This window comes from Chelonia mydas, chromosome 3 (assembly GCF_015237465.2).
Source record: "Chelonia mydas isolate rCheMyd1 chromosome 3, rCheMyd1.pri.v2, whole genome shotgun sequence".
Taxonomy (NCBI): domain Eukaryota; kingdom Metazoa; phylum Chordata; order Testudines; family Cheloniidae; genus Chelonia; species Chelonia mydas.
Window position 1 is genome coordinate 46370496 of NC_057851.1, and position 22690 is coordinate 46393185.

At 40.9% G+C, this 22690-nt stretch overlaps 1 protein-coding gene across 16 annotated transcripts in view; it reads left to right on the forward strand.

Moving 5' to 3' along the window:
* PRIM2 (DNA primase subunit 2) overlaps window positions 1–22690 on the forward strand; it is a 296493-nt gene that overhangs the window by 17127 nt on the left and 256676 nt on the right. The window contains exon 6 of one of the 16 annotated variants that reach the window (XM_037894264.2): window positions 17319–17358. The exons of 13 other annotated variants lie outside the window; for them this stretch is intronic. In XM_037894264.2, coding sequence (XP_037750192.1) covers window positions 17319–17342 — 24 coding nt within the window. In that variant the 3' untranslated portion in view covers window positions 17343–17358. Of the gene's footprint in view, window positions 1–16810; window positions 17234–17318; window positions 17359–22690 lie in introns of those variants that run through there. 2 more of the 16 variants (XM_037894263.2, XM_043542436.1) reach the window with 2 other exon arrangements.

A 22690-nucleotide genomic window follows, 5' to 3' on the forward strand; every position in this document is an offset into this window, starting at 1 on the left:
ATATATGTATTTTTAAAAAGTTACCAGAGGGATAATTACTCCAGCCAGGACAGGTTAGGCATTTTAGAACTCACATTTAAATTTAATTCTTTGATTAGTAAGAGAAATAAAAACAATGAAATGCATAGACCAGTCAAAACACTAAAATAACACAATATGAAAGAATACAATTACAGAGAATATATGTGCGTTGCAGGAAATACCAAGAGGTAACAACAACAACAACAATACAAGTATGTGTTGGGAGGTGAGAGTGAAAGAGACTGTGTGTGCGTGTGTGTGAGAGAGACAGACTGTGAGTTGGCTGCTGGGGAAATCTCAAACAGTGTGCTGTCTCTTTAAGAAAGGCATTCGCTCACTGTTCACTGCAGCAGCTCTGAGTCCTGAGCCAGGCTGTGACCCCCCCCGCTCTGCAGAGATGGGGTACAGGGGCAAAGCAAGGGGGACACCCTGAAATTAGCACTCTCCTTCTCCCCTTCTTCCCCCCCCCCTGCACAGCCAGTAGGAGGGTCCTGAGAGCAGCTGCAGGATGGAGCAATGTACGGGGAGGTGCACCTGAACACGTGCTTCCAGCTGTGTGTGCTCTGTTAATCAGCTAGGTGGCATTTGAATTTCTCCTGGGTGGCCACGCAAGTGCGCAGGTTACAGAGAACACAGCTGAAGACTCTTCTTGCTCTGAAGGTTCTTGAAACGGTTGAGACAGTCACTGAGGTCATAAATGCACTGGTTGCATTCGTATGCCGAGCTTACAATTTAAAAGCCAGCATTATGACACTTGCAGAGTTATGTTAGTGGACGCTTTTCCAAGAAGCAGGCAAATGGAGAAAAATTGCCACCAACAAGGGGTGCATTTATATCTACTACCAAGAGGGCAAATTATCACACAATGGAATGTGTCTCAATGATTGAGTACATCCAGAACTTCCCTCTCTCCTTGGTCATGGATGGGTCTTGGAGGATGGACTGATCACACCTGTGTTTTGTGAAATACCACGTGGTCCCAAATCAATCCTTCAGCTGAACAAATGCCCAGCACCTTGCAAATGTTTGTTCAGCATCCTGCCTCTTATGGAAATGTGCAAAAGTGGTGTGAAAGAGAAGCAGTGTGACAGCATGTCTAGCAGTGGTGCGCTAGATGAAGACAACAGCTGATGATGACTTGGACTGAAAACATTTATTCATCATACATGTCAAGGCTGACTTCCCTAGGATTACCAACGATTAATGTCCTCTTTAAGTGAGCAGTGCATCCCTGTATTAAAGTATAATGTATAAAAGCATGGATTTTTAAATATTTAATTGAATACGTATCTGCATAGTGGTTGTAGGTTTATCATGTTTGATACCAATGTGTTTGTGGGAGAAAGGACTTCTGAATGATATCCAACTTGATCCCATTTCCAGTGAAACTGTATTATCAAAACCCCGCTTCCTCCCCCCAGTGTAGACCAGGCCTGAGTAACCCTTATAAACCTTTATTCTCAGCTTTAACTCCACGGGTTCCAACATCCTTTATATTTTTCAGAGGGCTGATCCAGTCTTCTGAATTTTTAACTGGCGATCTGATACTTTTTTAAATCATCATTGTACCATGAATAAATATATCTATTTGGGCATATGTTACTACCTTCCTGTGTCTTTATGAAAACTTGCATCATAAATCGCCTTCCCTGTTTCTGGCCTCTCACAAATGCTGAGATCAGGATATGTAACATCCAAACACGTGGGAGTGCAGTTAAGAATATTCTGTTCTTTTATAGATAGGGCCCTACCAAATTTGCGGTCCATTGTGGTCAACCACATGGTCATAGCATTTTAAAAATAAAAAATTTAATGATTTCAGCTATTTAAATCTGAAATTTCATGGTGTTGTAATTGTCAGGGTCCTCACCCAAAAGAAGTTTGGGGAGGGGTGTCACAAGGTTATTGTAGAAGGGGTTGCAGTACTGCTACTCTTACTTCTGTCCTGCTGCTGGCGGTGGTTGCCTTCAGTGCTGGGCAGCTGGAGAGCGGTGGCTGCTGCTGGCTGGGAGCCCAGTTCAGAAGGCAGAGCCACCGCCAGCAGCAACGCAGAAATAAGGATGGCATGGTATGGTATTGCCATCCTTACTTCTGCGCTGCTGCCTGCAGAGCTGGGCCCTCAGTCAGCAGCCACCACTTTCTGGCTGTCCAGCTCTGAAGGTAGCAGCGCAGAAGTAAGAATGGCATGGCATGGTATTGCCACCCTTACTTCTGTGCTGCTGCTGGTGGAGCGCTGCCTTCAGAGCTGGGTGCCCGGCCATCAGCCGCTGCTCTCTAGCCACCCAGCTCTGAAGGCAGTGCAGAAGTAAGGGTGGCAATACCATGCCCGCCCCTACCACAAATAACCTTGCAACCTCCCTACAACTCCCTTTTGGGTCAGGGCCCCCAATTTGAGAAACACTGGTCTCCCCTGTGAAATCTGTATAGTATAGGGTAAAAGCACACAAGACCAGATTTCAGAGTGGGGGAGACCAGGTTTCAGGGTCCATGACATGTTTTTTTTATGGCCGTGAATTTGGTAGGACTGTATTTATAGGTTATACACACCAGTGCTTCCCAGTAGAGTTGAAGTCCAGATAATTGAAGACATTTTCACAAGTTCCCTCTTTAGTCAAAGTTAGTATGGGGGGATGTTATCCATTTATACTATTTGAGCCAGACCACCCAACATAAATTCTTCCCAGTGAAAACTCTCTTCTCTTTTCCTTCCCCCCACCCCCCAGCCCCTTTCAGTATTCCCTTCTTAATGCTACTGGGAGCTTAAACCAGATTAGTCTAGTTTTTGTCCAGTAAGATATTAAATACTCGTGGAAACTAAAAGATAAGCATAAAGTTACATGTTGAACCTGAAATAGGGTGTGTATAAAGCAGAAGACATCCAAAATAAGAACTACTGTAGAAATTGGACACTTCTTGTGACATGTTTGTTAAAAATTCTTCACAATGGAAAATTTTTAAATTAACTGGTTATATTTTGTTCAGGCCAGCAGTATGAAAGTTAGTCAGGTAAGTAACACTTTACTGTGGATACGTATTAACATTTTAATGGTTAGGCATTTTAAAATTTTCTATTGGAGGTGACTGTCTTGAGGAAAAGTTATAGAAGGTGTGATACTGGAACGGGGTGCCTATATTGGCAACAAGAAACAAAGTCTCCGGTCAGCTTCAATTGTTTTTATACTAGTTTTCTCATGATCTCTTATAACCCTCAACCTGTATAACAGGGTGATGTTATGATCTTCAGTGTGAAGCTTTTATGTTTCTAAATTACAAACTGAGAGGGGCCCTAGCTGCCAAAGTTCAGATCTGATTTCAGGCTTCCCCAGAGTTTGGGATGTTTGGCAGTGGAGTGTTGGTTAACACACCTGACTAGTGAAAAATTATTCAGCTTTTCAGTAAAATGACCACAGCCAACAGTACTCATTAAAGCTAGTAGTGGTCTATTCCTGTAGACTTTTATGTACCTATTCCTCAATCAGAATTATATGTATGATTACAGATTTACAGAATCAGACCCCAACTTTTTAAAATATCTGTGATGTGTTCATTATATATGTGTTTCTTGCCTTTTAGACTTCTAGGATGATGGGTTGAGTAAATTTGGTAGGTATGGGATATATGATGAGACTAATTTTAAAATTACTTTTGGTTTTTTTTCTCTATAGAACCAGAAAGTACTTAACAGCTGGCAGGATTATATTTCCCTTAAAACTCCTATTCAGATCTGTGTTTACAGATTCTTGGAAAGAAATTTTAATGATTGGAGGCAGAATTTTGGATTCAATCATTTAAAAAAAAATCTATTTAACTTCTGGCTTTTTTTACATACACAGAGTAGCCTTCTTCCTGAGCCCAGTTAATGTGAAAGAGTCAGCAGTGCAGACCGTTTGAGGTGGTGGCACTGCTGCTAGAGGCTTTAGGATCCGACAGGCTTCCAAAACAGTAAATAATTTAAAATTTTCTTTAATCATGAAAAATTGTGGCTTATGTTTAAAAAATAATAGAAATTTTTTTCTAGATGTCTTTAATTTGTAGTCAGTTAATATCCATCAGCTAGTGAAGCAGAATAGTTGGATGGGGGATAGCAAGACAAGACAGCTAACTCAGGTAACTTGATTCCCCACCATCAATTCTTGTAAGTTTGTTAGTTCTGATGGTTTTTCCACCTATTCTGAACATGAATTTTCCCTCTAATAACTTGAACCTGGTAAAGGAATAAGTCCTGTTAAAGAACTTGGATCAAATATAGGCTATTCATGTACTATAGTACTAAGGAAAAGATTCATTGATTAACATGTACAACAAAACTTAGATTTTCATATTAAAGCAGATGTAGCTGAAATTTTAAAATTTTTATAGATTACAAAAATTTTCTTGATATGTACTGCTGCACTTTGTGGTACTTGTTAAACATAAAGGAACATCAAATGTTCTTGACTTGTAAATATTTTGTAAGCCTGCCTCCAGAAGATGCATTATCCTTCTGTGAGATGTTCTTGAAAACCTGAACATTTCCCAAAATTGTTTGGAATATGAGGCAGTGGTTTGGACAGAATTAACATGCCTTTTCTTATCCTCCTTGTCCCTAAGTAGGATTGTGAAATGGTGTGTTATAAAATTTAACCATCTGTCTTATTTATCTAGTTATGTGATATTTAGGTGTTGAAAATAGCATTTTTTACTTTCAACTGATAACTTCTGAAGATTGAAGATCAGGGTTTCAGCTCAAATTTAAGCATTCCACTTAACTGGAGGAAAAGGAAAGTCTGCAGTGTTTGCGGTCTTACAGTATGTCTACACTGGAGTTGGAAGGTATAATTTCCAGCTCCGGTAGACATAACTGCACTGGCTCTGATGAAGCTAGTGTGCTAAATATACAAGTGTAACCATGGTGATGCGAGCAGCAAGATGGGCTGGCTGCCCTGAGTACAATCTTGTCTGAGGCCCTAGGTACATATGTATGGCCCAATAGAACAAGCAAGAATTATGGGGTCTCTGAGCTAATTGTGCCAGGACTCATGGATTTGTTTTGACTCTCTTCTTAATATCTTGCTTTTTGCAGGGCTGGAAATGACCACGAATTCTGTTTTAATGGGTTGATAGAGAAAGTGGTTTTCTAAAGGATAAAAATAGGAGGAATATTTAGATATATTTTACAACTTGTATCTATTTTTTGAATCACAAGTCAAGTACGGCAGAAGATAGAATTATCTATGTGACTGCTTTTTGTACCCTCATTCTCTTGTCCTGATTTCTCTAACTTTGTTGTTTGCACCATGTATACCTAAATGTTAAGCTCGCTGAGCAGGGACTGTCTTTTTCCTGTGTTTGTACACCATCTCACATGATGGAGCCCTAATCCTGATAGGAGCCTTTGAGAGCTAACATTATGCACATCTACTCTTTCTTGTAAAACCTTTATCTTTGAGACTGCTATGGGGAAAAAACTATTAAATAAGACAATGGAACTTTCTTTTGTAATTATTCTCAAGAGGCGTATGTGTGAGGGTCAAAATACAGATTGTCAATATCAATTTGGGTGTCAGATCTTGGTTATGCTACTGTACAGCTGAATGGTAAAGGTTAACTAGAAGTGTACTAACACTTCTATTCAGTTAGATTTTATTTATTGATTGATTGATTGAAAAGGTCAACAGCAGACAGCCTGATAAACAATTTCTGAGAGGCTGCAGTTCAAACTTTTGACAATGACGTGCCTGGTTGCTTTGATTTTTATTTTTTGGAGTCCCTTTGGACAACAGAAATTATTGTTTTTCATAGGAGCCTGGTACTGGGCTTTTTAATCAGAAAAGTACAAATTCAGCAAAAAACAATTTAAAAAACCAAACAAACCCCAATGAAACAAAACCTTCACCTGAGTAAGTTTTTTGTAATGCACTCAAATTCTTAAGCATACCAAAAAAAAAAGCCCCCAAACCAAAAATCTGTTGTGCCTATATGTATAATGAGGTCAGTATATATTTGTCTTGCCTGAGACAATCATGTGAACAATAATCAGTTAATTGCTTGTATGTTTAGATTAAGATAAATCAGCATGTTTTATACTTCTAGACATGGGTGAAAAAATAAACATTTTAGGGTTGGAGCAGTGACCTTGGAGACTTTTAAACGTACTTTACATAATACATTTTCACTATCTCTACCTACAGTTACAAATAGATGTCTTTATGAGCCCTCTTTTAGCCCCCATTATAGCTTTGATTAGTAAAAACGGTTTTAACTTGAAACTTAAGTTTCACTTTAAAGCAAATAAGAATATATCTGCAAGGTTTGCAGACCAATTGATTAAACTGTTTTACAGGTCATTTAAAAATCATCCTTATTGAAATTTTCACTTGTCTAACGTTCTTTGTTAGCCTTTAATGTAAGAATAGTTTACCCCCTTTGCATTTTCTATGTACTTGGAGCTTTTGATAAGATTTTACATAGATTATATTTGCAGAAAATAGTTTGCCATTGAGTAAAGGTATTAATGATTGTTTTGTCTAATGTAAATAGTTCTAGTGTGTTTGTGAAGGAGTATATTCTGCCCCATCTAATTAAATAGGAGAGGATGAGTGGAGAAAAGTAACCTTTTAGGACTTTGCCATTTGGTAGTACTACTTTTGGTTTTTGAGTATCCTTGAGCAGGAGTGTCTAGGCCTGACTGAATCTATCTGTGTTAGGTTCTTAAATGGTCCCCATCTCTGTAGTGTCTGAGCACCTCATAGTCTTTAATGTATTTATCTCTGCAAACCCTGGTGAGGTAAGGAGTAGAGAAGGGGGTTAACTGCAGTGTGAAGCCATTTGTAGTATGTGAATATACTTCCTTTTCTATTGGTGTGCTGTTCTTTTATTTTCTTTCGTTAGATGGGGAAACTTCCTTGTAAACTCGTGTTAGGGAGATCTTACTGCAGTATATGCAGAAACCAAGGATCTAGAGTAAAAACAAAATACTTTTTCATCACAGAAGTGAACTCCTATGGAAAACCCTGCTGTACATACCTGGCCTAATTTTTCTAAACAAAGGACTGTTGTAAGGGCTGCGGATGAGGGCACAGTGACCGATGATCTAAAGGGAAACATGGAAGAGCAACCTTGGTAGCTGAGGAAAATGGAGTCTTGCACTTTTTTATGTTTAAATATAAAATTCTTGCTTTCTGTGTGTGTATCACTGATCTTGCCAGCTACTGTACTTTCTGCTACTGGCATGTGATCAGTGTGCCTGTTAGCGGGTTACATCTTTAGATGAACATAAATCTTTTACTGACCCAGGTTTTCTCTTTGTTCAGCTGGTTGAGGCATATAACTTTTTTTTTTTTTTTTTTTGAACTAAAAGACCAGACATCTAGTCCTAGCTTCACAGTGGTATTAAGTAGGTTTTCTGTTTGTAGGAAAGGATTTCCTTATATAACGGCACGCAGTTGTTCTTTCAGGAAAGAATAAAGAGAATTGGTCAAACAGTTTGAGTTACAGATCGTTTAATAATTAGTTTTAATTATGGAGCCACTCCATAGCAGTGTTGTAGTTAAGGTTGTAACCAGGATATATTTACCCTATATATACTCACCCTATAAATTTGCATAGGGAAATCTTTTTTAGTTACTTTCAGGGTATGCTGGTACTTTTTAGACGGTGAAAGCATTTGGAAAAACCATTTTTAAGTTGTGAGTACTTAAAATGACACTTTAAAACTTGGTATTCTTAGACTTCTTTTGGTCCATCTAACTAAAAATAGCGTGATTGTAAAACTTCAAGCTTTACATACAGTAAATATTAAGATCTAGTGCACAGGATAACAAAGTAAAACTTTATAAAAATCAGCACTATTGTTTAATATAGCAAAAGGTACTTTATAAAGTGCCCACATTATGATAACTTTATAAAATCTCTGTGTAGAGGGGGAAGGAAAAATGGAAAAGAAATGTGATCTATGTGGTTCCAGCCTCAGGTCTGCCAGGCAGTGCAAGGCAAAGGGAACAGGGAACCTGCAAGCTTTGCACAGAGAGGCAGGTGAAGCCAAGGACCTTATGGATCTCCTGAGCAGTGTGAGCTGTGGGAAACCAGTGACCCAGAAGAGCTTCTAAGCTCCATAGGTTTGATTAGAAAGTAGTATAAAGTACCAAAATTATACATTGCCTTTGAAATAAGAAGGGGTGGTGGTGTCTGCTAAGAAGACCATATTTAGAAAACTTTTTTCAATCTCTAAAGTTTACTTATGTGAATAGAAACCAAATTTGTTTTTAATTAAATAACATTAAAAAAGCCTTCCCCATGTATTGGATACTTCAGTTATCTAACATGGCAAGTGAGGAGAATCTCAATGGTACATTTCTAAACTCCTTGTCCTAGAAACATACAGATCTTTTCTATTGTACTTTTGACAAGTTCTACACTTTATGTCCCGAAGAGGAGTCTCTCTCTCTCTCTTTTTTTTTTTTTTAAAAAAGGGTTAATAGCAACCAAATTTATATTAAAAAAACCAGAACATTTTAAATGTGACTTGTAATTTATAGCTCTGAAAAACACATTACAAAATCTAGATGCAAAGTCTGCCAGAAGATGAGCACAGCTAGTTCTTAAGTAGCACTCAAGAGACGTGGAATAAATGCTGACATTTAAAGTGATGGGGACCATCAAAGGGAATATGCAAACACAGGTGTGCAGTTGTGAGATTTAATTTTGGAGATTAAAGCATTAAAAGCTTACTAGAAATGAGCAATTATGGTGTCTGACAGTTTCTGGCAGAAAAAGAAACTAAAATAGATTGTAAGATATTTCAAGGGAAATAAAGTGAGTATTTATCTGCAAGAATAAAAGTTTAGAATTTTCAGATTAAGTTTGTATTTTCAACTGTGGTGGGGAAGTTTTGAATCTCAAAGTAAGTGCCATGTTATGTGGAGGAGCTATGAAAGCAGTGTGAAAAGTAAACTATTTTGCAGAGAAATGACACTTGGTGCTGGGCTTCAGTTATGGAAATGTCTCTCACTTGCAGCAAGATTTGAGTATTCTAGCATATTCTTCTGTTTAAATCAAACTGAACTGAGGCCCTGTAGGGGTCTTGCTAGTGACATAGGGTATGTCTACACTACAAATATAAGTCAACCTATATTAGGTCGACTTAGTCACCACAGTAATTACTACGATGGTGCATGTTCACACTACCCTCCTTGGGTTGATTGGTGTGTGTGCTCACCAGGAGCGCTTCCACTGACCTAAGAGGGTCAGTGTGGGGAGCTGAGAGCCCGGTGCCTGGCTGCCTCTTAGGTTCCCAGACTCCCAGTGGACTCTTCCCTCCCGCCCCCATTCCCTTCCAGGAGCTGGTGGGGGGAAGCTGCCCAGGGCTTTTCCTGACCCCCTTGTTCCTTGCCAAGAGTGGGGGGAAGCTGCCAGGGCTTCTCATCCCAGCTCCCATCCAGGAGCAGGGGCTTTCTCGTCAATTTCATGGCTCCTGCGGTGATATTGACAAGAAAGCCTATGTAAGAGATACAAGTGTCTACACAGACACTTCGTCACCCTATCTACACCAACATAAGCCTTATGCCTCTCTTGGAGATGGAGTAGTTATGTCGGTGTAATAGGGCACTTACATCAGTGGTAGGAAGGCTGTAGCATAGACACTGACCCAATTAGGTCAACATAAGGTCCCTTATGTTGACCGAACTGTGTAGTGTAGACCAGCCCATAGATAAGACAGACTTTCAGGTACCCAGTTTCAAAAGAGCTAAGACAACAGTGGCTGAGCCATCAATATGGGGAAGCAACTACCTAGCTGTCACCATCCAGACTAAGATGTCTTTCTCTTCGCAAAGCTAAGCCTGAAATCAGAAGACCTTGATGGATTAAAATGGTGACCATGGCAGAAAAGGAAGAGGTTAAAGTGTCAGTAGACCATGAGGCTGACACACAGACAGGCTGACTGAGAATCAGGGTTTGCATCAGCTAGTGGTAACTCAGTGCCCAGAGAGAATGGGGACATCAAGACGAAGTCATGTCTATCTATGGGCTTGAGGGGAAATGCCAAGCATAGGTAAGACAATATGCACACACCTTTTTTTGTTTAGTTTTGTTTTAAAATCTACTTCTCTAAGCTCTGTGTACCATTTGGGCATAATAAATCATACTTTCTTTGGAGAAACTGCTTCTGTGTCATAGCATATTACTGATCAGAGGCTCCATAAGGAGAACTCTGGTAGGGTCCAAGTTGGATCTTCCAAGTAACAGCTGGCCACCAGTGAGGTGTAAAGTGGAGACTCCGGTGGAAAGTGATTGGATAGTGGGATTCCACCCCAAAGAAGTGGAGACATGGGCCTGCCAGTTGCAATGGATGCTAGGAGAGGAGGGGTTGTCTGCCTAGGGACTGATAGTTCCCCACTTTGAACCCCCCTGTTGGCTCCTTCCACTTCAAAACCCTCCATGGTTCTGCTCCTCTTACTTTTTCACTTTTGACTCATTCTACAGTCGTCAGTCATTGCCAGCCTCATCTGTCCGTTTGTCAGACTCTACTCTCCTTGTGCATGGAACACATTTCCTGAACTCCTTTGCAAGGCCTCTTCCCTCTGCACACTCAAATCCCTCTTAGAGCCCTTCTCTGATAATACTCACGGGGAAACTAGATGACATATACATATTGTTTGACTCATAATTAGGATAATTATATCTTCTGGGATGGGGCATAGAGGTGGTTTAACTCAAGTTTATATTGCCATGACTTTTCTGTTTGGGTGTTACAAGAAAAAAAATTAATAGTTGTAGTAATGTGTGTTTTCCTCTGTTGTGGTACAAGGAAGACACATGTACTGAGTTTAGATTTCACATAATGTGTTTCTTTTGCCTTATCTTTAAGCAGTAGTCAGGGGAAATATACTTCAAGTGACAGAGTAACAGCCGTGTTAGTCTGTATTCGCTAAAAGAAAAGGACTACTTGTGGCACCTTAGAGACTAACCAATTTATTTGAGCATAAGCTTTCGTGAGCTACAGCTCACTTCATCGGATGCATACTGTGGAAACCGCAGAAGACATTATATACACAGAGACCATGAAACAATCAAGGTGGGCCATTTCCAGCACAAATCCAGGTTCTCACCCCGCCCCAAAACACACACACACAAACTCACTCTCCTGCTGGTAATAGCTCATCCAAAGTGACCACTCTCCCTACAATGTGCTGGAAATGGCTCACCTTGCTTATCGTGCACATTGTAGGGAGGGTGGTCACTTTGGATGAGCTATTACCAGCAGGAGAGTGAGTTTGTGTGTGTGTATGGGGATGGGGGGGGGGGGTGAGAAAACCTGGATTTGTGCTGGAAATGGCCCACCTTGATTATCATGCACATTGTAGGAAGAGTGGTCACTTTGGATAAGCTATTACCAGCAGGAGAGTGAGTTTGTGTGTGTGTGTTTTGGGGCGGGGTGAGAACCTGGATTTGTGCTGGAAATGGCCCACCTTGATTTTCATACACATTGTAAGGAGAGTTGTCACTTTGGATAAGCTATTACCAGCAGGAGAGTGGGGTGGGAGGAGGTATTGTTTCATGGTCTCTGTGTATATAATGTCTTCTGCAGTTTCCACAGTATGCATCCGATGAAGTGAGCTGTAGCTCACGAAAGCTTATGCTCAAATAAATTGGTTAGTCTCTAAGGTGCCACAAGTACTCCTTTTCTTTATACTTCAAGTGAGGCAATGTAATCTGTCTTGTGAGTGAATTATCCTGTATTGTTGCTTCCCTCACATGAGCTTTTGAGGGTCCTATTTAAATTATATTAAACCTTGGCCCTTAACCTTGATTTCCTCCCCCTCTTTTTTTTATAGCTTTTCCTGGCTTTAGGTGATGTTTGTACTCATTCTGGCTGATATATAACTGCTTTATTCTTTTGGGTATCATACAGTTTGAAAACCATTTTAAGACTATTAAAATCTTGCTTCAAAATTGATAATAAACCACATTATTTTACTATAGTATTTTGTATTGTACTAGTGAGAGAGGAATAACAAGTGCCCTGGAAGAGTCAGTTGGAGGAGCTAATGCTCTGTAGTGCAACTACAGCTGGCATGCTATGCAGAATAGAAGGAAGGAATAAAACAAATTGGAGAAATTCATTTTTCCCAGTAACTTCTCTTTGATGTGTCAGTTTAAAAAAAGACTTTAGTAAGTTTCAGCAATACAAATGAGACTTAGTTTTTTAATTTCCAGTTTTATAATCAGAACATTCATATGAGAACACTCCCCATATTTCCATTTTATTATTCCTGATGACCTTTGCCTCAGCATTAGAGGGGTTTGCTATGTAAATCTTTAATTTACCATCTCAGTGATTTAGTGTTCTGTAGCTCTCTTTGAAAGATGCACTGTATAAACATTCTAAAGCCAAATTTGGAATGACATAAGGGTAACTAGGTTTTGCCTGTAAGTGATAGATTTAGATGTAGAGGTGATCTTAGACGTTTTCATGTACTTAGCTATTGAAGGGTCATGTTTCTGTTAATGCTTTTTCCCCATTTTCGTTCCTGGTATATGAATCAGAATTATGTTGTTCTGATCAAAGTTCTGTAGTTTCACACTCTAGACTAAAGGCATCAAACTGCATAAGAGATTTTTCGTCTTTGAACAGGATTGGGAAATCTACTTTTTCATAGAGTAAAGGCTGCAGGTGCCTAGATGTTTAATTTGTTGAAACTCAGGATAGAAACTTACATTTAATTATAACCATTTTAATAGGCTGCAATTTGTGTTCATGAGAGATTTAGGTTAGTTTTTTGCTGCTTGAAGCTATTGATTGGCCCTCGGCGCTAAAAACACTGTAGCGAAAGTCACCAGCAAAGGTCAGAATCTCTGAATGTCTGTTTCAGAAATAATGCCTGAGTGGCTGGAGCCAACTGAGAGAACAGACATTTGGTTAGGATCAAATTTAATTAGAAACATAAAAGGATAGGACATCAGGAGGAGTGGACTATAAATGAAGAGGCTTAAACAGGGCAAAGTTGTCTTTTTTTTTTTTTTTAAAAAAAAAGACATGTTTTGTTAAACAAGGAAACATTAAATACAACATTACTTTTTCTTTGAAATGAAGTACTCTGTAACATGAATGCAAAGCGTTAAAGTAATCAACTAAATTAAGTCTTTTGAAGTTTGAATAGTAAAGTGAAACAAAGCATTTTAGCTGTACTTGCTAGACAAAGGGTTTTGTTAGCTCTTGACCAAGATAGGGAGAAAAATACACTGATCTCCACCAGGTTAACAGCCATGACCTGCAATCAGCTGAGTCTGTGCATTAGTGGACAGGGTCACAGGGAGACCTCTTGCTTCATGCCCAGCTGGAGCAGGATAGTGTAGCACTCAAGGGAGAACAAACTTAATAGGCTGTTCCTCTGCAGCCCTAAGGAGTCATGGTCCTCCAGTTTAGGGGCATAGCCAGCCTTTCGGTTGACTAGCCCACAGGTTATACTCCAGCACATGCTAAATGGGGTTGGGGTGGTGGTGTTGCTAGTGTTTCTATAAAATTGTGAAGTTAGACAAGTAATAAATATGACTGAAGAATATCTAACTAATGTGGGTGTCCCTTCTCACCTTCATAAACTGTGAACAAAAATTAAATGCTAATTAAAAATTTTGCTCAGAGACTGATGCTGATTATGTACAGAAATCTAAATGAACCCTTCTAAGCATGGGTGCTGCTGCATCCCCCTGGCTTGAACGTGGTTTCCATCATATACAGGATTTACAGTTTGGTTCAATGGCTCACAGCACCCCTATTACACAAACTGTTCCAGGACTCCTGCTTCTAAGTTGTGTTTTTATTACTTAAAATCAGCTTGTTAAACTAGTGTAAGAAACTAAAACACACTGTATACTAAGCTGCTTATAATGCCACCTTTGCAATGCAACTGTCTGATTTTTGTGTAAAAAATAATATTGATAGACAAAATCTTGTAGTATATTCCTCTACTTGTATTGTGATAATGCCCAAAGGTTCCTTTCAGGATTGGAGCCCTGCTGTGCTAGGTGCTGTACAAACACATAGGATGACACTGCTCCTGCCTTGAAAAAGTTGCATACGCTTTTAAATCAGACCGCAGAAATTGGGTGCACTAAAAATGGGGAATGACAAATAAAATTCCTCTAAATAAGCAAGCTATAAATATAACCTGATCACATTTTAACTTGCAGATTTTGAACATGCATACTGAGCGAGCTCATCTATGATCAGCGTTGAGCCACTTTTCTGACTGTGCAAATGGGTCAGAAAGCAGCTGGATCTTCCCATCTGGCATAAATCTAGCATAGGTGGCTCCTATGCTGCATGTCCCTGCAGTCCCTGGTAGAATGGTTGGGAAGGAAGGAGCATGGGGAGAGTACTACTGTGCTTTAGCAATCCTCAGATGGCAGATTGTCACCTAGAAGGCTGTTTATCAGCTGACGTAGTAGTGGCACTGCAACCTGCTTCTTAGTTCTCTCCCCGCCCTGCAGGGGTGAAAGTAATTTAAAGGACTTGCCGGTACACCGGAATCCTGGGCAGAGAGCGTGGCCTCAACCGGAAGAGGCTTGGCCTCAACTGGAAGAGGCGGGGCCTTTAAATACCCTGGCCCTTTAAATCAAGATTTAAAGGCCTTGGGGCTCTGGCTGTGCTAGCAGCAGCTGGGAGCTCCGGGCCCTTCAAATCCTCCTCCGGAGCTCCCAGCTGCAGAGGCGGCTGGGAGCCCGGGGACTCGGGTGATTTAAAGGGCCCAGGGCTCCGGCCACCGCTACTGCAGCAGAGCCCTGGGCCCTTTAAATCGCTGACGGAGCCCCAGGGGCTCCTGGCTGCCACCGCTACCCCAGGGCTTGGGCGGAGATTTAAAGGGCTTAGGGCTATGCTGCGGTAGCAGTGGCTGGGAGCCGTGGCTCTTTAAATCACCCCCAGAGCCCTGCCGCTGCTACACCGGGACTCTGGCAGCTGGGCTCCGACCACTGCAGGGAGTCCTGGGCCCTTTAAATTGCCAGCCTGGGGAAGCTGGTCTGGTCCGGCACGGCGTACTGGCTCTTGCCGGTACACTGTACCGGCTTACTTTCACCTCTGCTGCCCTGCCACCCGTATGTCAGCTGTGCTTTGTAGATGCTGGGTGCAGCTGAGAATCTATGCTTAAATTACTCATTGGTTTAATCAAATAGCGCAGATGAATCATTCTGCGGTAAAATTCAATGGGTTTGTCTCAACCAATGTCAATATATGGTCAAGAATGTATATAGTTCACATAAAGCCAAGAGACAGAGGACTGAGTCTCTATTGCTTGTTAAAGTTAAGAGAATTTCTAAAATCAGTGTAGTATTTAGCTAGCAGTGAATACAGTGATTTCAGAGTGGGCATAATGTTTGTATCATTACCTGGCACAGCTGTACCAGCTGGAATTTACCCAACCCAAATTTTACTAACCTACAAGTGGGAGTTCAAATGCCCAAGATGCAGATGGGTTATTGAGGCTTGTGGTTTCAATCACAGAAATGGCTGCAATCTGATATTTATGGGATGACAGAAGCATTTCTGATAGTGCTTAGATCTTTCCTTAAACAGGAGGGACCTAAAATTACTCATGTTTTTACTGGTAACAGGTAATCCTGTTATTTTCTGAAAAGTACAGCAGCAAGATGATGGAGCATCCAAGGTGTATTTAGGGCTAAGAATCAATCTTTCTGTCAGATTAGTTTATTCTGAGAAAGTTCTGTGATATTCTGAACTGGAGTTTTTTTTCTTAACATCTTAATATTCTGCATACAAAGTCCATCAGCAGGTGGCTTTTTTTTTTAGCAGTTTAAGAAACCATTGAGATAGTGACTTGGTCTCATAAGGTCTGTTGTATTTTCTAAGTGTCAGAAAAATAAATCCTCTTAATTTATATGTTGTGATGTCTTCTCTCCAGTGATCTAAGCACTTTACAAACATTGGTGAACTAATCCTCAACATTAATCCTGTGAGCTACTATCGGTTAAATATTTCCTACTTTATGGAAGGGAAATATAACACAGCAGATCTGTGGTGGAGCTGGGTGTAGAACATCATAGGTATTCTGACTCCCAGATCAGTGCATTGAGGAACACTGGATTGATGGTTAAACTATATTTTTCATAATGAGGACCACCTCTCATCCTATTCAGTCATATATCTCCTCTGTCGAAATACTTTTTAATGTAATTATTATAAGAAATTATTTTTAGTTTTAATACGTCAGTCTGTTTTCCTTCAAACACTTTTGACTTTCTTTTAATGCAATGCCTTATGTGGTGAGCCTTCCCCACAAACATCTGTAATCCCTTTATATTCCTTCATTTTCTTTCCGAAGACTTGGTTCTACCGTGGTGGCTTCAAAACTTGGCTTGCTGACAGTGGCTAGGCTTGTAGAGAGCTGAACAAGTCTTTGAAAAAGCTTGCTTGTGTTACTGTTAACTTCCTATGGCTTGTCCTCAACTAAGAGTGTAAGCTGTTTGGGGCAGGGAATGTCTATTATCTGCACAAGGCCTACCACAATGACGCCCTGACCTGGCTGGAGTTTGCTGTGTTGCCTTTTGCTTTTAATTTCATCTTCCTTTCTGTGCCCTCCTGCATGTTTCTAAATTGTATGTGGTAATGTCCATTTCACACATTTCCCTTCTCCCTTGTGACTGAAAGATTTTGTCCCGCTTGTAGCTCTGGTTTCTGAAAGTGGTACTTGTTTTGTCCTTAACTTGTAGCAGTAGGCCCTCATGGAGGCAGTTAGGTTGCTTCTAAATTACTGGTAGCTATTACAGGTCTCTATCCCCTTTTTATTTTTTTTAGCTGCACAGAAGAGCCTGGACATGTGTAGAAACAGGTGAAAATGAAGAACCACCAGCTCCGTATGACCTGACATCAGTAAATAATCCACAGGCTATAGTTTAGAGAACCATGTATGACAAGTATATGTATGACATGGCATATGTTGCTTTGGCTTGTTGCGTCGGAGATCTTTTCTGGGGATGGGAAAGTTGATGTCTGGCTTTTACACTTCAGAGGCCAATTTCATTGAAGGGGGAATGGGAAGGATGTTAATGACCTACTGACCATATTCGCGCGCGCGTGTGTGTGTGTGTGTAGGTGTAGGGTGATGACGGGGTCCTCACTGACAGTTTTCCTCCATTCATTATGATCATCCCTGCCAAGTGCTGTTTCTGTATTCTGTATAAACTGTTGTCACTGTAAATCTTACTTTTTATTAAATAGAACTTAAAATAATAGTGTGATTAGTAAGAAAACATTTGTTTCCACATTTAGGTAATAGAAATATTTGTTACTTTATTCTTTTTAGGAGGTCTATTCTTACACAAAATAGAAGAATACTAGCACAGGTATGAGACCTTAGTGACACTCAAAGTTTTTGTGCTCATAACAAAAAGTCCTGCGATCCATATGGAAACCTATTTTATTGTATCTGCTATGTGGATAGTACATGTCTTTAAAATAGTGTAAAAAAAAAAAATGTGCCCAGAGGCAACACATAAAGAATGAATGCATTTGGAGAAATATTGAGCCCTCTGGCAGTCTGCAGTAAATTGGGATAGTATCAGAAGTTACTATAACTTGGTTAATGGTGACAGAATAAAATCAGAAAAAATAAATAGTAAATCTGGTAAGAAACCGTTCAAAATGCTGACATTGTGCTCAAGGTGGGCAAGTAAGCAATTTTATTTCTATAGAACTGGGAAAGTGGTTCAGGTATCTTTCTTTGCAGACCCCCTCCGGCCCCCCCTTCTTGCAGCTGCTGGAAAAGTAGCTCTTTTGTGGAGATTTTCCCAGTGGTCTAGAAATACAGTATATCCCTTCAGCTTAGTTCGTTTGTAGTCCTGAAACTACAAATAGCTTGAAACTTTGTTGTTGGTGCTTTGTTTTTGTTACTGTGTCCACAGAGAGGTTAATCCAGGCCTTGACTTCATCTTTTGACAGAAGAGCTGGTGTGCTCTAAAGGTGGAAAGGGACAAGCCTGGGACATCCATTGCTGTATAGGTCCTACCACCAACTCTTCTTCCTTCTCTGATGAAGGCTGTAGAGCTTTCTTCTGTTTTTTGTCTGTACCTTGCCCAGCTACTCACGGTGCGCTGATTGCCCCAATGTGAAGATATACAGAAGTCCATATTTCCTTATCTTACCAGAGTCACAGACTCCACCAGAGAATTCAGTACATCTTTGAGATTCAGAGCACACACAACTAATGCATTTCTTTAAAGAGGATATTCCTTTTTCTCCATGCTTGCATAATTTAAATGGCTCTGTCATGGTAACATGGCTAGCTATGCTTCTGTCCCCTTGCTAGTCTCTGTGACTGCACACTCTGAAGTGTCAGGCCTCATACTCTTACTTCTCCTGCGGTGGAATCACAAGATTGTCCCATTTTTTAGACTGGCACTGAACTATAGTATTGTGTGCCAACTGTGCTTATCCTAACAGGACCAACAGATGTGCAGTCTGGTTGTTTTAAAATCACTTTCTCCAAATGCTTCATTCCTACTGTTAAGATTAAACAACATTTTGTTTGAGAAAGCTAATTTTTCTTTTTCAATAAGTCTTGAAACACCAGGGAAGTTCCAGAAGACTGGAAGAAAGCTAATGTTGTGTCAATTTTTAAAAAGGGTAAATGGGATGGCTTGGGTAATTATAGGTCTGTCGGTCTGACATCGATCTTGGGCAAGATAGTGGAGTGACTGATATGGGATTCGATTAATACAGAATTAAAGGAGGGGAGTATAATTTAATGCCAATCAACATTGGTTTTTGGAAAGTAGATCCTGTCAAACTAATTTGATATATTATTGATGAGTTTACAAGTTTGGTTTATAAAGGTAATGGTGTTGATGTAAGATGTAAGGTGTTAGACTTCTGTAAGGCATTTGACTTGGTAGTTCATGACAATTTGATTAAAAAAAAAAACTAGAACAATATAAAATTAACATGACAAGGTGGTTGAGGTAATATATTTTACTGGACCTGAAGAAGAGCTCTCTGTAAGCTTGAAAGCTCGTCTCTCTCACCAACAGAAGTCGAATAAAAGACATTATCTCACCACTATGTCATGCTAATATCCTGGGACAAACACAGCTGAGGGATAGCTCAGTGGTTTGAGCATTGGCCTGCTAAACCCAGGTTCTGAGTTCAATCCTTGAAGGGGCCATTTAGGGATCTGGGGCAAAAATTGGGGATTGGTCCTGCTTTGAGCAGGGGGTTGGACTAGATGACCTCCTGAGGCCCCTTCCAACCCTGATATGGTCCTATACCGGAAACCTACTGACCGCTATTCCTACCTACATGCCTCCAGCTTTCACCCTGACCACACCACACGATCCATTGTTTACAGCCAAGCTCTACGATACAACCGCATTTGCTCCAATCCCTCAGACAGAGACTAACACCTACAAGATCTCTATCAAGCATTCTTACAACTACAGTACCCACCTGCTGAAGTGAAGAAACAGATTGACAGAGCCAGAAGAGTACCCAGAAGTCACCTACTACAGGACAGGCCTAACAAAGAAAATAACAGAACGCCACTAGCCGTCACCTTCAGCCCCCAACTAAAACCCCTCCAACGCATTATCAAGGATCTACAACCTATCCTGAAGGACGACCCATCACTCTCTCAAATCTTGGGAGACAGGCCAGTCCTTGCCTACAGACAGCCCCCCAACCTGAAGCAAATACTCACCAGCAACCACATACCACACAACAGAACCATTAACCCAGGAACCTATCCTTGCAACAAAGCCCGTTGCCAACTGTGCCCACATATCTATTCAGGGGACACCATCACAGGGCCTAATAACATCAGCCACGCTATCAGAGGCTCGTTCACCTGCACATCTACCAATGTGATATATGCCATCATGTGCCAGGAATGCCCCTTTGCCATGTACATTGGTCAAACTGGACAGTCTCTACGTAAAAGAATAAATAGACACAAATGAGATGTCAAGAATGATACGATTCATAAACCAGTCGGAGAACACTTCAATCTCTCTGGTCATGCGAATACAGACATGAAAGTTGCGATATTACAACAGAAAAACTTCAGAAACAGACTCCAATGAGAGACTACTGAATTGGAATTCATTTGCAAATTGAATACAATTAACTTAGGTTACTTTTTATAATGACTCAACCACTCCCAGTCTCTATTCAAGCCTATTTCCCCTTCTTTATTCCCCCCCCCCCGTTCCTCAGATGTTCTTGTTAAACCCTGGATTTGTGCTGGAAATGGCCCACTTTGATTATCATACACATTGTAAGGAGAGTGATCGCTTTAGATAAGCTGTTACCAGCAGGAGAGTGGGGTGGGGGGAGAGAAAACCTTTTGTAGTGATAAACACCCATTTTTTCATGGTCTGTGTGTATAAAAACATCCTCACTGTGTTTTCCACTGAATGCATCCGATGAAGTGAGCTGTAGCTCACGAAAGCTTATGCTCAAATAAATTGGTTAGTCTCTAAGGTGCCACAAGTACTCCTTTTCTTTTTATGATTCTATGAACACTGTATACATAAAATTGACATGGTACACATTAAATGGATTAAAAGATGGCTGATAGGTCTCAAAATGTAATTGTAATTGGGGAATCATCGAACAGGTGTGTTTCGATAGATTCCTTCAGGGATTAGTTCTCTGCTGTAATCTATTAAACATTTTTATTAATGATCTGGAAGAAAACAAAGTTATCATTGAAAAGTTTTCAGGTTACCCAGTGATTGGTGGGGTGGGTGTGGACACTGAGTCAGATCTGGATTGCTTGGTAAACTGAGTGCAAGCAGACTATGCCTTTTAATATGGGTAAATATAAATTTAAGAATGAGGAATGTAGACCATAGTTACAGGAGAGGGGGCTCTCTTCTGGGAATCATTGCCTCGGAAAAAGATTTGGGATTTGTGGTGGAAAATCAGCTGAACATGAGCTCCCAGAGCAGAGCTGTGGCCAGAAAGGCTAATGCGATCCTTGGATGCATAAATGGGAATCTCAAGTAGGAATAGAAGTTATTTTACCTCTGTATTTGGCACCGGTGCTACTGAGTACTGTGATACTGTGTCCAGTCCACAGTTCAAAAAGCATGAGGATAAACTGAAGAGGGTTCAGAGAAGAGCCCCAAGATGATTAAAGAGTTGGAAAACAGTTTTATAGGGATAGTCTCAGAGAGCTCAATCTATTTAGATGAACTGAGAGAAGTTAAGGGGTGACTTGATCACATTCTGTAAGTACCTGTATGAGGAAACAAATACTTTATAATGGGCTCTTCAGTCTAGCAGAGAAAGGTATAACCCAATCCAATGACTGAAAGTTGAAGCTAGATAAATTCACACTGGAAATAAGGGCGTATGTTTTTAACAAAGTAATTAACCAATGGAGCAACTTAACAAGGGTCATGGTGGGTTCCTCATCACCTGCCATTTTTTAATCAAGATTGGCTGTTTTTCTAAAAGATATGCTCTAGTTCAAACAAGAATTATTTGGGGGAAGTTTTCTGGCTGTGGGTACGTCTACACAGCCAAAAAAATCCCCAAGGCAGCAAGTCTCAGAACCCAGGTCAAATGACTGGGGCTTTCTCTGCAGGGCTAAAAATAGACATGTAGCTATTCAGGGTTGGAGTGGAGTCTGGGTTTGGAAACCAGCAACGGAGGAGGATCTTGGACACTGGGCTCCGGGCTGAGGTTGAACATCTACACTGCTATTTTTAGCTCCCCAGCGTGAGCCTGAGTCAGTTGACCCAGGTTCTGGGACTTGTTGCTGCGAATGAATTTACACAGGAAAATGATAAAAGACAAAAACATCCTTTCACCTCTGGGTGAATGCTTTTCACAAAGCAATCACTCTATATCTAACCTGTCAGTCCTCATCCTCAAAGGAAACATGCACAATAGTTTCCAGAGATGAGCCTGGGAGCTTAAATTCATAACTCTGCTAGACACTAAAAATCATGGACTGAATAGAGACATTGGATTTATGGCTTATTACAGCAATCTGTAAGCGTAGGCACCAACTCCATGGGTGCTCCGGGGCTGGAGCACCCACGGGGAAAAATTAGTGGGTGCTCTACACCCACTGGCAGCCAAGCTTCCCCCCGCCCCTCCCCTCCGCCGCCTCCTTTGAGCGTGCCACGTCCCCACTTCTCCTCCTACCTCACAACGCTTGCTGCCGCAAAACAGCTGTTTTGTGGTGTAGCAAGCTCTGGGAGGGAGGGGAGAGGAGTAGGAACACCGCGTGCTCAGGGAAGTGGCAGGGCCGGGGCGGGGATTTGGGGAATGGGTTGGAATAGGGGCAGAATTTGGGCAGGGACTTTGGGGAAGGGGTTGGAATGGGGGTGGGGCAGGTATGGGAGGGGGTGGGGCTGGGGGAACAGGGGAGTCGAGCATCCACCAGCGCCAGCAGACGTCAGTGCCTATGTCTGTAACCCACTAATCCCCCCCTTTTTGTTCTGTGACTTCAGAGTTGTTAATGGGCCACTCTGTCTTGAATGGTCCCTTACAATATGTGCTAACTACTTACGCTAAACAATCCGTTCCACCTTGCATTTAGTTGTGATGTTTGGAGTACCTTTCCTAGACCTGAAGAAGAACTCTGTGTGGCTCAAAAGCTCGTCTCTCTCACCAACAGAAGTTGGTCCTACATTGCAAATATGGAAAAAGTTCGACAGCTATATTAAA